The sequence below is a fragment of the Sapajus apella genome, unplaced genomic scaffold (assembly GCF_009761245.1).
Source record: "Sapajus apella isolate SASKATOON/1434 unplaced genomic scaffold, GSC_monkey_1.0 scaffold43, whole genome shotgun sequence".
Lineage (NCBI taxonomy): Eukaryota > Metazoa > Chordata > Mammalia > Primates > Cebidae > Sapajus > Sapajus apella.
In genome coordinates this window covers 16,445,862-16,462,163 of record NW_022436983.1, presented here as the reverse complement: position 1 = coordinate 16,462,163, position 16,302 = coordinate 16,445,862, and the positions used below count along the sequence as shown (strand labels likewise).

The window sequence follows — 16,302 nt, the reverse complement described above, 5'->3', positions numbered from 1 at the left end:
AAGTGTTGGGATTATAGGCATGAGCTACTGCGCCTGGCCTTGGGTGAGTTTTTTTTTTAACTCTACATTATGGGGCAATTTTCAGTAGTCATGGTCTAAATATCTGTGGTGTTTTCTGTGTCATATCATAGGGATTTAGAGCATGGGGGGAAAAAACTAATTTTCACGCTCAGTAACCTTACTGTTTACAAAGGAGATGAGTTAAACAGCAAAACAACAAGTCAGCTCAAGTCCACACATCTATACAGTATACATCCACATTGACCAAAGGACACAGAAGAGTATGGATAGGCCACAGACTGTCATCAGCAGGCACCAAAACCCTCCCTGTGGGCCTTCCAGTGTCTAAGTGTCCACTCTGGATCCACCCCAATTCATGCTCTCCATGACTACTAACTGGAATAGGCTTTTCCAAATTGCAAAACTGATCCTTAGAGTCCCCCGCTCTACACCCCCATTTAAAACCTTCCATTTCCCACCCCCCCGACACACACTGCTCTTGGCAAGGTCTACATGGCCCTGCAGGGCTGGCCTGTGCCTCACCCCCGCACTTTGTGTCACAGTCACACTGGCCCTCTCTCAGTTCTTCATTGCATGCTGTGCTTCTCCCTGTCACGGAGTCTTTCCGCACACTGTTGGCTGGAACACATGGTTTAACCCCATCTCCTTCACAACCGAAGATGAAGAAGGTGTGAGCTACAAGCAAGTTAGCATTTACTTCTGCCCCCCAAGAAGGCTTCCTAGGGGAGGGGAGGTGGTTACCATACAGGAGGAAAAAAGGTCAAGTGAGGTGAAATAGGCAACAGGCTTGGAATGAAAGAGCTCAACAGAATATTATGTCCAAAAGAACTTGAAAATAGGCTGCGTGCAGTGCCTCATGCCTGTAATCCCAGCACTTTGGGAGGCCATGGTGTGCAGATCACTTGAGGTCAGGGGTTCAAGAGCAGCCTGGCCAATATGGTGAAACCCTGTCTCTATTAAAAACACAAAAAAATTAGCCAGGCATGGTGGCATGCACCTGTAATCCCAGCCACTCTGGAGGCTGAAGCAGGAGAATCACTTGAACACAGGAGGCAGAGATTGCAGTGAGCTGAGATTGTCACTGCACTCCAGCCTGGGTGACAAGGTCAAGACTCCACCTCAAAACAAAAAAGAACTTGAAAATGGAAGGTCAATTTGGGTGCTTTCAAAAGGTTCAAGGAACCTAAAATACTGTATAGGATGAGAAGTCTTTCTTAGTATTTTCATCCAGACTACCAAATCTCTCATTAGCTCCAGTTTTTCTTTAGCTCAAGACTTATATTGCCAAGTGCCTATTTGGATATCTCCTCCCAAGGACCCCAGTGACCCTCTCAATACTATAATACAGTTAATCTGAAACTGAACACACATTTCTGTTTTTTAATTAAAAAAATTTTTTTTGAGACAGGGTCTCATCCTGTCACCCAGGCTGGAGTGCAGTGGTGCAGTCACAGCTCACTGCAGTCTTGACATTTCAGGATCAAGTGATCCTCCTGCCTCAGCCTCCCAAGTAGCTAGAACCACACAACGTGCACCACCACCCCTGGCTAATTTTTTTTTTTATTTGTAGAGATGCCCTATGCCTTTTTTTTTAACCGAGGTCCTGGAGGCTTTTATTTCTGACTGTGTCAGTGGGCCCTTGTCCTTTTCTTGGCTTTGGTGCTTCATCGTCCACCTCTGCTCTCCCTTATGCTCCAAGCTAAAGGAGATATTTGCCCTGTGTTTGAATACCCAATGGGCCTTCCCATTTGTGACTGCCTATACTGCTTCCTTCTCCCCAGCCCGATCCAAATGTTAACCATTCTTCAAGGCTCACCTCAAGTGCACATCTTCTTATGAGGTCTCTGATCCCCCAGCAACATGAGATAGTTCCTCAGAACTCCCATAGCATCGTGAAATTCTCATAGCACACATTGTATTCTACTGATGATGATGATGATGATGATGATGATGATTCCTTTAAAATTTCTTTGATGATGGTGTCACTAATATCTATTATCACTGAGCATTTACTAGCTGAATATCTTGGGCACATTATACAACTTCTGCATGCTTCTGCTTTCATCTGTAAAACAGTGGTAATAACAGCTCCTAGCTCAAAGGGTTGCTGTGAGAATTCATTTAGTTAATACAAAGAAAGCAGGAGAATCAGGCCTAACACATAGCGACTGATTAGTAAATGTTAGCTATTGTCATTACTATGAGTGCAGGGTAGCACTTTATATTGATTGCCTCAATGAACCCTCTGACTTCATGAACTAGGTTACTATTATTATATTATTTTTAAAACATTGTAGTAAACTACATATAACATAAACCATTTTAACAATTTTATTTATTTATTTTGAAACAGTCTCTCCTTTTGGAATAATAGAATGCAATACTTTACTCTCAAAAAAAAAAAAAAAAAAACAGTCTCAGTCTCTCTCTGTCACCCAGACTGGAGTGCAGTGACGCAATCTTGGCTCATTGCAACCTGCGCCTCCTAGGTTCAAGTGATTCTCATGCCTCAGCCTTCTGAGTAGCTGAGATTAGAGGTGACCACCACACCTAGCTAACTTTTGTATTTTTAGTAGAGATGGGGTTTCACCATGTTGGCCAGGCTGGTCTCCAGCTCCTGGCTTCATGTGATCCACTGCCCTCAGCCTCCGAAAGTGCTGAGATTATAGGCATGCGCCACCACGCCCAGCCCATCTTAACAATTTTAGGTGTATAGTTCAGTAGGGTTAAGCACATTTACATTGTTGTACAACCGGTCTCTAGAACTCTTCATCTTGCAAACTGAACCTTTATACTCCTTAAATAACTCATTTCCTTCTCCCCCAAGCCCTGGAAAGCACTATCCTTCTTTCAATGACTTTGTATTATTATAGTCTTTACAGACTAAGAAAACCAAGGTTCTGAGAGTAATTTGTTTTTAGAGAAAGAATCTGGATTTGAACCCAGAGCCCGGGTCATGCTCTGAGCCACTTTGAAATATGTTCACTTCACACATCTGTGATGTTTTCCCTTCCCCCATAATAGTGATGGCCATTGTGTGCCAAGGCCCTCCTCTATACCATTCTCACATTTAATCCACACAGCATCCCTGTAGTCGTCGTGAGGGGTGGTGTCCTATTTCCCAGACCAGCAGCTGATACAGAATAGGGTTCAGTGGGTATGGGTCTGTTTGATGTCTTTAAGTAGGCAAATAATACTAAATAAATTTGTATGGCATTTTTTTTTTTTTTTTTTTTTTTTTTTTTTTGAGACAGAGGTTTGCTCTGTCACCCAGGCTGGAATGCAGTGGTGTGATCTTGACTCACTGCAAACTCCGCCTCCCAGGTTTAAGCAATTCTCCTGCCTCAGCCTCCTGAGTAGCTGGGATTATAGGCATGAGCCACTGTGTCTGGCTAATTTTTGTATTTTTAGTAGAGACAGAGTTTCACCATGCTGGCCAGGCTGGTCTTGAACTCTTGATCTCGTGATCCACCCGCCTTGGCCTCCCAAAGTGCTGGGATTACAGGCGTGAGCCACCATGCCCAGCCTTGTATTGCATTTTTAATGCCATTGTCTACATTTTTGGAAAATATTGATTCTTTTGGAGAAAACCAACTGAAATGCATGAGGTCATAAAGAGCTTCCCAATCATCTCCACTTCCCCCTCCTCCTGCAGAGTCAATCTGCTCTCCTCACCCCAGGCCAGTCCCCAGGCCTCCCCCATCTTTACCTCATCACTAGCTTTGCCATTCACAGCCAAAGGCAAAGACAAACAGGCAGGCAGGCAAGGGGACATAAGGAACTGTCCCTGCTCTGCTTCCTCCCCCTGCTGCTCCACCCCCACACCATTCCCTCTAGCCATAACCAATCCTGACCAACCTGGAACATGCTTTGGCCTTTCACGCCTCCGTGCCTTCGCACATGCTGTTCTTGAAGACTGGAATGCTTTCCCTCCCACCTTCTCCACCTCCAGACTCCTACAGTCTTACCAGCTCAGATGTCACCTCCTCGGTGAAGCCTCCCTCACTCCCCGCCAGCTAGGAATCCACCCCCTTCTCGGTGCAGACTAGCTCACCCCTTATTATAGCACTTGGACTGCAATGACTGTTTGCAAGTCAGTGTGTCCCCCATGTCCCCAACTCCCTGTGCAGTGATGAGCCTTTATCACCCCTCCTAGCAGGGGTCATGAGAAGCCCAGGTCATTTTGACTTTTTGAGGTGCCCTGTCTGTTTGAAAATGAAGAGGTGACAAAACAGGATTACACATATCAAGGCATGTTTTAAAATGTTTAGCAAGTTCATGTTTTTGATACAAAAAACTATGACAATTGTGCTGCTCACAAGATAATTATAAGATTTATTAAAATATAAGAACTTACAGTGCTCCAAAGGCACAGTGGCCTGATAACAGAGTATAGCTTTAAGGATATACAAGGAGGGTCTTTGATCACATCGGCCAGTGGATCCAACATCATGTTTAACCTTATTTAGAGATAATGTTGAGAGCCTAAATTGGAGACCCTGACCAAATGGCTCTTCTGGCCTCTTGCCCAGTGATGACAGGCTGTACTGCTGCCTTTGCACACAGTAGGTATTCACTGTTTGCTGAATCATGGGAACGAATACAGCTTTCCAAGTTGGTTACTGAAAACCCACATACAGTAAGTATTCCCAAGAAACACTGCAGTCCTGAACAATGGAGCAGGAAGCCACCTCCTCCTCCAGTGACCCCAACCCTGAGTCCAGCTGAAGGCTGCAACAGGAAGCCCCTCAGCCACTGTCCTTCCACTCCCTCTTCCCCACTCCCCCCAGGGGCTTCAGATGCAGTCATGCTTTCCATCCGCTCCCAGCCTCTCTTCTCTTTCCAACCTTTGGAGGGTCCCAGGTGAAGAAAGAAAAAAGCACTTACAGAAGGAGGCAGGCAGCCAAGCTGAGCCCGGGAGAGTTGTCCTGGGCGCCACCCCGCCCCCGCCCTGCAGGCCTGAGGAATAAAAGAAACAGCAAGAAGACAAAGAAGGGCTTAAAGCACTGGGGCAAAGGAGTGGGGGAAGGCCTAAGAAAGTTTACAAAGCAATCTGTCAGAGAAGGGATGAAAACGGAACCCCGCTGGGCTGAGGGGCTCAAGCCCTCAGCTCACCTTAGGCCCAGTTAGAAACCTGCAATTATTTCAGCTGGTCTGAAAGGCAACCCTCCTCTCTCCAAGAAGCATAGTTATTAACCTCTGACCCAGAAATTTCCCTGAGTCTGAAGCTGGGGTTTTGGCAGCCCCAAGTACCTATGCCCTACTAGACTCAACACACCACTCACTTGAACCCACCAAACAGGCCCAACCTCTGTTCCGTCTGAATTTCCGGAAGAAACACAATGTGAGGATAATGTCACCCTCTTATCCACACAACTATTGAGCCACTTTGATTTCCAATATTTTCTTAACCAATATACCCACAAGCATTTCTGGAAGTTTCCCTTACCGCCAAAGCCAGGGTTAATAAAAAGTAACGGCTATCATCCAAGAGCACACTCTCTGGAGCCCTTTAATCATCTCACTCAGGACTCACAACAACCTTAGGTATGATGACCCTCATTTTAGAGAAAACGAAATGGGCCTGGATTCAATGACTTCCCAAAGGATACACAGCCTGGTTTCCAAACCAGGTCTGTCTGACCTTGAGGCCCACATTCTTTCCACTGGAGATACTGCCTCTTGGAGACCCTCCAGGACTCAATTTTAGGTGTTTCTTGAATCAATTTTAATTTTTGTAGCCAGTCAAATTTAGCAATCGGGGGTTGAATAACAACTTTAGTTACATTAATGTTACTACATTTTGGTAACCCAAGGGACCAGCCTCGGATCAATTTTAGATGGGATAGGATGGTATAATTCTGCGACATCTGAAGAATCCCTAGCCCCACAGTTGCTGGTGGAAAGAGAAGGAATGGGAAAGTCTGCATTATGGCTGGCTCGGGTCCTTTTAGCTCTTTTTAGACACTTGAGTAATTTAATCATAAGTAACTGGGCACTGGGAAAAGGACACTCACTAATAAAAGCATGGCCTGGAGTTACGTTTGAAAAAAATTTTCAAGTTCCTCAGTGGGTGGATCTATCCGCAAAACAAAAGAAAGGCCCCTTTCCCAGCCTAGGAAGAGAAGTCTCCTGTACAGTTAGAGACAACAGGCTTCCGGGCACATAGCCAAGGTTCTGGGGATATTTATAACTTGAAGAGGGTGGGAGTCCCTAATAAGCTGCTATATTCTTTTTCCATCACTTCCCTCTCCAAGGCTACAGCGAGCTCGGAGCTCTTCCCCACGCAGAATGCTTGCTTTCCCTAGTGCTCGACTCTCATTGTCTAATTCCCTCATTCTGGCTGGGGAAAGGGAAAGCTGTGAGTCCTCCCGGTCCGAGGAGATCCAGCTGAATGCAGCTTAGTCGCTGGTGGTTTCTTGGCCAGCCTCTGTGGTCTCAGGGATCTGTCTACGAGCCTGTGGTTTCTCTCAACTGCCTGCAAGTCTGAGACCTCGGGAATCTGAGTCTTTAGGATCTGCCTACGATATCTGGGCTTCGCCTGCAAGTCTACCGATTTGAGATCTACCTGCCAGTGCACTCTAGAATCTTTCCGAACGCCAGGTCTGAGCGTACGCTGGTGCTTTGGGATCCGTTCGTGGTCTCTCAGATTTTGGAGCCGACGATCTAGTGGATCTTTTGAGGGACAGGAGGTAAGTGTTCGTCCCCCTACTCGGGCTTTTGGCTGCCTATCTTCAACCAGACAGGGACTGCTAACATCCTGAAGGCCCGCCTGATTTAAGGCCTCAGACGCCCACGGTCCCTTCGGTGCGGGAGGCCGCCAACAGCCCTAGTAGCAGACAAGCCCTCGGGGACGATAAGGAGGGCTCGCCCTCCGCCCCAGGGTCTGGCTATCTCCCCCTTACACGCCCTATACCGCCACTCTGAGTTCCCCCAAGATTTTCGCCTCCTCGCCGCTGGGCGCCACTCAGTCCGCTGCTCAAGGGGCGCCCTCCTGAAAAGGACGCGGTCGCACGCCCCTACAGGGTTAAAGCGCCGGAGCGGAGACACCGCCAGACTCGGCTGCAGACCACACTCCGGAGCCGCCAGGCGACGCGGGTCCTCTCGGGAGTTGTATTCCGGGAAGAGCCGTGCGACCGCAGGCCCTGCTGGGAAATGTAGTGCGTGGGCGGGGCTCAAAGTTCTAGCGCGGCCTCCGAGTCTACCCTGGGGAGTGGGCGGCTGCCGCTTCCCTCTCCGACCTGGGCTGTCAAGCAAGGGCTAATTCTAGATCAGCTCAACATATGCCAGCGCCTAAATTAGGCCTGACTTCGCAGATAATAAGGCCCGACTCAAGAGAATCTTCTAGGGACGTGAGGCGAAGCACGCAGCCTCCTTGGCTTAATCGTGCTGCAGTCTCCACGAGAAGAAAGCGAGAGTACGTCGCCCTGACCGGGAGGACGCGCTTACTTCTCTTTTGTTCTTTTCCCTCCTTGGCTCTTGGCCGCTGCCTGGCTTTTGTACGCGGGAGTAGAACTCCAACTCCCGGCAGGCCATGGGGGCAAGCGCAGGCGTACTAGAGGCTCTTGGCCACGCTGTGGGACGCGGGCCTAGTGTTCCGCCTCTGATTGGCGGGGTGTTTTACCAGCATCGCTCGCTGATTGGCTGAGGCAGCTGCCGGAAAGGACCCGGCCTCGAGATGGCCGAGCGGAGGCGTTCCCTGGGCTGGGCTGAGCGCCTCCTCCCTGAGACAGCAGCCGTCTGACCCCCGGCGCGGGAGGGATCCAGCCAGGGGGCTGTCCTAGTAGATTCTGGCATTGCCTCCACCCCGCAGTGGCCGCGACACAGAGGGCGGGTCGCGCTTGAGGGTCAGGGAGGAGAGTGACCCGGCCCCAGTCCAGGGCCCTCCCTGCCCGCCTTACAGCCAGAACTCCAGCCCTGGGGAGTGGGCAGGGCCTGTTTTCCGTGCCTCACGCCCTGCTTTTCGCCTCCTTCAGCGCTGTCTGCTAGCTGCTTTTCCTGCTTTCTCTCCCAGGAGGCGAATCCTTGCGCTGGAGATGGCAGCCACCCTGCTCATGGCTGGGTCCCAGGTAAGCCAGGGGTGGCTTCTCGGACCTTCTCTCTGCGTACCCGCCTCGTCCGGCGTTTCTCTGCACTGCAGGTTCCTGTAGGAAATTCCCTGGGATTAGTAATTCGCTTGCTTCGATATTCTGCCTGCAGGGGCCCAGTACCAGACCGTTATAGTCACAAACAAGCATATATCGAACACCTGCTGTATGCCTTTAAATACTGGGGAAATAAAAGATGGACGAGATGGGCGCTACCTTCCAGCTCACAGCTCACAGTTCACAACCTGTAGGGAGAGAGACGCATCCGTTTGAGCGTGACACAACGTGATAGTGCTCTGTTTGCTGTAGGAACAAAGTGCTGTAGTGTGGGAATCACTCCCAAGAAGTGGGAATGATTAAGTCTATCTGGGGAGTCCAAGGGGAGTGGAGCGGTGTAGAGGGATAGGGGGCATTGAAGAACAGTTGGTACTGGAGCGGGACCTTAATAAGCAGTAGAATTTCACCAGTGGGAGGAGGATATTTCAGGAAAAGAGGAACATTGTGAGTAAAGGTATGGAGTGATGCAAGTGCCAGATGTGTCCTGAGAAAGGCACAGCCAGAAGATAAAGTTCTTGAGTGGGGCAGGGATAGCTGGCCATGGGACAGAGCAATTGACTCATAAATTGCTCCCTTCTTTACCACATCTCTTTTTTGCTTGCTTATTTCTTCTTTGGACTCTACAGATAACACTTAATATCTTTTCCTCCTCAGTATTTCTAACCATGTTTCTAATTTCAAGATGTCCCAAATACAGAATAGTGAGGAAGCATTGTGTGATTTCAGGCACCTGTGACGTTTGAAGATATGGCCATGTATCTCACCCGGGAAGAATGGAGACCTCTGGACCCGGCACAAAGGGACCTTTACAGGGATGTTATGCAGGAGAATTATGGCAATGTTGTCTCACTAGGTAAGTCAGGATTCTACCTTTCTTTGCCTCCATGTTTTTGAGATGGTGTCAAAATGACTTAGTTCTTCAACACAGCCTGTTTGATTTTTAAAGCACTTAATTGGATATTGTCTTGACTTGAGTCCTCAGGCAAATGTTTGAATGTGGGAACATCCAGGTCATATTGTCTAAAAAGAAAAAAAAAAATGTTTCTGTACATTTTAGAAACGTTCAGATTTCTTGTGCCCTGAGTCATTTTCCATTCTCCAGCCTGTTTGTACAGATCAGTGACCAAACAGGTCTGGCATAATAGTGCTTGCCAGTATATAAATGCCCCCCTAAGTAGTGCTTTTTCTCTAGGGCACTAAAAGATGAGGGGATTCTGACCCAGGTTCATGGGAGGGCGAAAGCCACCTTTTTGCGTTTGTTTTGGCTTCAGAGCCCTAGCTTTGCCTCAGATTCCTTATCTGAGTAGGTTCTCATCTGGAGATGTTACAGTGTTGATAATGATGGATTTCGAGTGTGCCAAATGCTGTTCCATAAGAATGCTGAAATAGATCACAAATTCTATTAGAGAGGGCAGCTGATTTTTTTTTTTTTTAAACATCGTCTGCAAACCTGTTTTTTTTCTTTGCTGTACTTTGGTCGGGGTGTAACTAGAACAAACAGTATATTCTTGATCTGAACAGTCTTTTGACTCATTTTGTCTCCTGTCAAGACTTGACAGACATTAGCAAGCATGTATGGGTCACTAGGTCATCTGCCACTCATTAGGACGAATCCTTTTTTTTTAGAAATCTTTATTCCCGTAGTCTTTCCCAGAACAAAAGGCAACTCTGAAGGCTTTCCTTTTTAACTTGGGCTTTTCTCTGATGTCCCTAGTTTCTTGAATCCTTTTTTTATCGAAGTAACCATAAATAGTTATCTACCCAGATCTGTTGCAGTCTGTAACCCAAATATCCAACAAAAGCAAGAGATGACAATCTTTAAAAAATGTGAATTTACATTTCTGTAGTCTAGCCCCAAAAGCACTTGTTAGAAGAATGGAAGTACCAAAAAACTGGTTTCTTGCCCAAATAAGTTTGGGAATGGGTTTAAAAATTATGGGCATTTTTTTGTGTGTGTGTTTTTGAGACAGGATCTTGCTCTGTTGCCCAGGCTGGAGTGCAGTGGCACAATCACAACTCATTGCAACGTTGACTTCCCAGTCCCAGGTCCTCCTCCCATCTCAGCCTCCTGAGTAGCTGGGATCACAGATGTGTATCAACTTGCCTAGCTAATTCTTTCTATCTATCTGTCTGTCTATCTATCTATCTATCTATCTATCTATCTATCTATCTATCTATCTATCAGTCTGTCTGTCTATCTATTTAGAGATGGAGTCTCGCTCTGTCACCCAGGCTGGAGTGCAATGGCGTGGTCTCAATTCACTATAACTTCTGCCTCCCGGGTTCAAGCGTTTCTCCTGCCTTAGCCTCCTGAGTAGCTGGGATTACAGGCACCGGCCACCATGCCCAGCTTATTTTTGTATTTTTAATAGAGACAGGGTTTCACCATATTAGCCAGGCTGGTCTCGAAGTCCTGACCTTGTGATCTGCCCACCTCGGCCTCCCAAAGTGCTGAGATTACAGGCATGAGCCACTGCACCCAGCCTATTTATTTATTTTTGAGACACAGTCTCACTCTGTCACCCAGACTGGAGTGCAGTGGCCCTATTTTGGCTCACCGCAACCTCCATCTCCTGGGTTCAAGTGCTTCTCCTGCCTCAGCCTCCTGAGTAGCTGGGATTACGTGCACCTGCCACCATGCCAAGCTAATTTTTGTATTTTTAGTAGAGACGGGGTTTAACCATGTTGGCCAGCCTCGTCTCAAACTCCTGGCCTCAAGTGATCCACCCACCTAGACCTCCCAAAGTGCTAGGATTACAGTCCTGAGCCACCACGCCCTAGCCTCTTTTTATTTTTAATAGAAGTGAGGCCTCCCTATATTGCCCAGGCTGGTCTCAAACTTGTAGGCTCAAGTGATCCTCCTGTCTCAGCCTCCCAAAGTGCTGGGATTAAAGGCCTGAGCTACTGCATCTGGCCTTGTAAGGCCTTTTTACCTCAGGATTCCTTGGAACCTTTACTGTGTGATTAGACATTGTGAATTTTGAAGGAAGCAATATTTTATGTACCATTTAGCAACCTAGTTTATCTATAAACTCTTTTCTCCCAACATACATACTTTGTTTCTGAAGAGCGTACTAAGAAACCCAATGTGGGGAGTGCCGTGTCTGGTATAAAACTCCTTGTGGAGAGTGGTTGTGTATTTTGATTTTCATTTGAAGACTGTATGTGAAATATACTTAGACAATGCCAAGAATGTTCTCAGCCAGACATCTTTTTTTTGCCTCCTTCAATCTTCCCACTCCTATTTTCATTAAAAGGTCACTGAAAAGTAGAAAGTGACATTTGTCAGTCACGTTTCTGTCAACTAGGGCATAGGTAAAGATTCATTTTTCTCCACATTAACATAGTGAGTTCTGGCTGGGCATGGTGGCCCACGTCTGTAATCCCAACACTTTGGGAGGCTGAGGCTGGTGGATCACCTGAGGTCAGTAGTTTGGGACCAACCTGGTCAACATGGTGAAACCCAGTCTCTACTAAAAATACAAAAAATTAGCTGGGTGTGGTGGTGCTCACCTGTAGTCCCAACTACTCGGGAGGCTGAGGCAGAATTGCCTGAACCGAGGAGGTGGAGGTTGCAGTGAGCTGAGATCATACCATTGCACCCTAGCCTGGGCAACAAGAGTGAAACTCCATCTGGAAAAAAAAAAAACCCACAGTGGGTTCTTAGTAAATATTTCATGATGCTACTAATGATGAAGGCTTGGCAAGTTAAAAAATACACACACACTCACTTAAAATATCTAGACTCTTGGCTTTTAGTGATTCTAATTTAGTCTCATATTTTCTGCTTCCAGTTGTTCTTTCAAGACACCAGGAATATATATATATATATAGTTTTACTTATTTTCTTTTTTTAAGAGACAGGATCTCATTCTGTTACCCCGACTGGTGTGCAGTGGCACAATCACAGTTTATTGCAGCCTTGAACTCCTGGGCTTAAGTGATCCTCTCGCCTCAGCCCCCTGAGTAGCTGGGACTACAGTTACATGCCACCACACCCACCTAATTTTTAAAATTTTTTGTAGATATGGTTCTCCCTATATTGCCCACCCTGGTCTTGAACTCCTGGCCTTAAGTGATCCTCCTGACTTGGCCTCCTAAAGTGCTGGGATTATAGGAGTGAGCCATGGCACCTAGCCTGTACAGTTTTCTTAAGGAATCAATAAATTACAGCAATACAAAACATGAATTTTGACAGACCCTGAGTTTGAATCTTTGCTCTACCATTTGCTATGACCTTGAGCAAGTCAATTCACTTGTCTGGGTCTTGGATTTCTCATTCATGAAGTAGAGATCATCACAATTCCTGACTCTCAGGATAGCTGTGATGAAGAATATAGTAATTCATATAAAGAATGTGGGCCGGGCACAGTGGCTCACCCCTGTAATCCCAGCACTTTGGGAGGCTGAGGCAGGTGGATCACCTTAGATCAGGAGTTCGAGACCAGCCTGACCAATATGGTGAAACCCCATCTCTACTAAAAATACAAAAATTAGCCAGGCATGGTGGCATGCACCTGTAGTCCCAGCTACTCAGGAGGCTGAGACAGGAGAATTGCCTGAACCCAGGAAGTGGAGGTTGCAGTGAGCCAAGATCACACCACTGCCCTCCAGCCTGGGTGACAAAGCAAGACTCTGTCTCAAAAAAAAAAAATTTAGTACAGTGCCTGGCACAGAATAGGTAATTTTTGTACTTAAAGTCCTATTGTTTACTTTTTATTACAGATTTTGAGATCAGGAGTGAGAGCGAGGTAAATCCCAAGCAAGAGATTAGTGAAGATGTACAATTTGGGACCACATCTGAAAGACCTGTTGAGAATGCTGAGGAAAATCCTGAAAGTGAAGAGGCCTTTGAAAGCAGAGATAGGTCAGAAAGACAATGGGGAGATTTAACAGCAGAAGAATGGGTAAGCTATCCTCTCCAACAAGTCACTGATCTGCTTGTCCACAAAGAAGTCCATACAGGTATCCGCTATCATATATGTTCTCATTGCGGAAAAGCTTTCAGTCAGATCTCAGACCTTAATCGACATCAGAAGACCCACACTGGAGACAGACCCTATAAATGTTATGAATGTGGAAAGGGCTTTAGTCGCAGTTCACACCTTATTCAGCATCAGAGGACACATACTGGGGAGAGGCCTTATGACTGTAATGAGTGTGGGAAAAGTTTTGGAAGAAGTTCTCACCTGATTCAGCATCAGACAATCCACACTGGAGAGAAGCCTCACAAATGTAACGAGTGTGGAAAAAGTTTTTGCCGTCTCTCTCACCTGATCCAACACCAAAGGACCCACAGTGGGGAGAAACCCTATGAGTGTGAGGAATGTGGGAAAAGCTTCAGCCGGAGCTCTCACCTAGCTCAGCACCAGAGGACCCATACAGGTGAGAAACCTTATGAGTGTAACGAATGTGGCCGAGGCTTCAGTGAGAGATCTGATCTCATCAAACACTATCGAGTCCACACGGGAGAGAGGCCCTACAAGTGTGATGAGTGTGGGAAGAATTTCAGTCAGAACTCTGACCTTGTGCGTCATCGCAGAGCCCACACAGGAGAGAAGCCGTACCACTGTAATGAATGTGGGGAGAATTTTAGCCGCATCTCACACTTGGTTCAGCACCAGAGAACTCACACTGGAGAGAAGCCATATGAATGCAATGCTTGTGGGAAAAGCTTCAGCCGGAGCTCTCATCTCATCACACACCAGAAAATTCACACTGGAGAGAAGCCTTATGAGTGTAATGAGTGTTGGCGAAGCTTTGGTGAAAGGTCAGATCTAATTAAACATCAGAGAACCCATACAGGGGAGAAGCCCTACGAGTGTGTGCAGTGCGGAAAAGGTTTTACCCAGAGCTCTAACCTCATCACACATCAAAGAGTTCACACGGGAGAGAAGCCTTATGAATGTACCGAATGTGAGAAAAGTTTCAGCAGGAGCTCAGCTCTTATTAAACATAAGAGAGTTCATACAGACTAACACCTGTAATTATGATGACTGAGAAATGATTCATTTGAAGATACGATTTTATTTGATATCAATGAGCTCCCTCAAGACTGAGCTGCTTTTATCATACTCACTTTCCTAGTTGTGGGCCATGATTTAAACCATCAGAGATGACAAGCCATTTGAAATTCTGACCCACAGCTTTGGGAATGTTATCTCCTCCAAAATGGTGGTTTTTACTCACTCAATGGGTTACTTCATTAAAATCAGCCCCACAAGTAACTGGAAATCTGAAGACCAAGTGACAAATGCTGGTGAAGGCCCAGGCCTGGAAATGGAGTAAATCTTTAAATGTTATTTTCTCCCATCCTTGGCCAAAAGAACTAGGGGAAATGTGGGACTTTAATAGGGTGGTCACAGCTGCTTTGGAAAAAGGCAACTAGAGACCGTGCCTGAATTGCTATACCTATTCACACACCATAGTAGTTGGGCACACACATCTTCCTCTCCGAAGGGCTTTTTCCTTGAGGTGCTCATGCATTTGTATCTCTCCATCTTCCTGAGGGCTGGATTCCACCATGAAGGCAATGATTGTAACTTTTCTCCTTCTCATTGTTTCTAATTAGCTTGTTTAAAGCTTGCATCTTTGTGAAAGCTAACTGAAGATACAGTTGGAAAGGAAAAACAAGACACAGGTTTGGGGACCAAGGACCCATCAATGGTGGTGACTTTAGCAAAAGATGCCCATGGTTATTATTGCCATTAATCAGATTTATAAATTTTCTTTGGGGATCACTATAGGGAACATTATAGGGACAATATCTTCAAGGAAAGATAGGACCGTCAGTGACAGTTAAGTGTAAGGAGCAAGTGGAATTGACTCCTTCAGGAAAGGAAGCACAGAGTCCTTTCCCAAGGAATGTAGGTCATTTCTGTGTTCTTTCCCCTCTAATCTTTAAGATCAACTCTTTTTATCCTGCTAACTGTAAGATTTGATAAGGGCCACATCCCAGTGTTTATCTTAGCTTGCATCAGGGCATGCGTATGTACAGTAATGTGTATTCCTGTGGTTTTCCTAATAGCAGAAACAATTTACAGAGACTTAGCATGTTCTTGGGTGACGTGAATCATGTGACAGAAGTATAGACATAACTCCAATGTGAGAAATGTTCTTTTTTCATTCTTTATGAAAAAAATATAAACACTAGTGCTCCAGTGTGCACTCTCCTGTAAGGTCTGTCTTTGTACAGAGCTAAGCACTTGTTTGTATGTGTTTGTCCATTGTGGAAGATAATGACCGGACAAATAGGTCGATTGTCCTATTCTCAGAATGACTTATCTTCTATGGCAATGAAGAACTCTTTGGCTTAGTCAGAAGGAATTAATAAACCTAGGAAGAAATATATTTCCATCCTTCCAGCCTACAGATAAAAGTGGTTAAAATAATAGTTCATTCAATTTAAGCCCAGTAGTGTCAGTTTGTCTAATCTCAGTCCAGGTAGGAATTAAGTAATATCTCAAACATTGATGCTTATCCAAGCCTGTTAGGGTAGAAGGGAATTGGTGCCCAGAAGATGGGACTGGAGTAAGGAATATCTTTTCTTTTGAGAGTACCCCCATTTCATTTCTACTGTGCTTTATTACTAATGTTCTTTATTGTGAACATTGTAACATTAAAAAAATGTTTTTGCTGTAGCTTTTGGGGATTTGGTGTTAAAGGAGGCAGTGTAGGGTACTATAATGAGTTATTGTGACCCACAGCTGTGTGGGACCACATCACTTGTTAATAACAACCTTGAAAATAGCCCATCTTCCAGGGGGTTCCTTGATGTTGCCACTCCGTTTTAAGGACAAACTGAGGCAAGGAGCATTTTTTTGTTGTTGTTCTATACAAGCTCTAGCAGACTGTGGGTATTGGGTGACATATATGTTCTTGGTAACTAAACTCGAATACGTTTTTCCCCATATATGTTGCTGACAGTTTTAATAAATATCAAAGTTCTCCCGTTGCTTCTGTGAGCCACTATGGGTATCAGCTTGGGAGTGGCCATAGATGACAGCAGTTCCATGACCTAACTGTATTTCAACCCTTTTTCCTTCCCTACTGTTTTCGCAACACCCCAACCAGTTCGTTCCGCTGCTTTTGGCTTCTTAGAAGTGAAGGGACAAAGACAAGGCTTCCAAACACCCAG

The 16,302-nt window shown here is 46.0% G+C and overlaps 1 protein-coding gene and 1 pseudogene across 4 annotated transcripts; one reads left to right on the top strand and one right to left on the bottom strand.

The window, feature by feature from the left end:
• Positions 1–4,277: 4,277 nt before the first annotated feature.
• Positions 4,278–7,123, bottom strand: LOC116566438 (annotated as a pseudogene). The gene has a single exon (XR_004275864.1). The product of XR_004275864.1 is annotated as a putative uncharacterized protein ZNF436-AS1 (transcript).
• ZNF436 (zinc finger protein 436) lies at positions 6,247–15,805 on the top strand. 3 transcript variants are annotated; one of them, XM_032300761.1, is made up of 4 exons: positions 6,247–6,713; positions 7,998–8,090; positions 8,892–9,018; positions 12,891–15,805. In XM_032300761.1, the coding sequence occupies exons 2-4, from the start codon at positions 8,058–8,060 to the stop codon at positions 14,141–14,143; spliced, it is 1,413 nt and encodes a 470-aa protein (XP_032156652.1). In that variant the 5' UTR covers positions 6,247–6,713; positions 7,998–8,057; the 3' UTR covers positions 14,144–15,805. The 3 variants fall into 3 exon arrangements, with proteins under 3 accessions (XP_032156652.1, XP_032156654.1, XP_032156653.1); XM_032300762.1 differs by having other exon boundaries at positions 6,631–6,713; positions 8,036–8,090; XM_032300763.1 differs by lacking the exon at positions 7,998–8,090 and having other exon boundaries at positions 6,265–6,713.
• Positions 15,806–16,302: the final 497 nt, after the last annotated feature.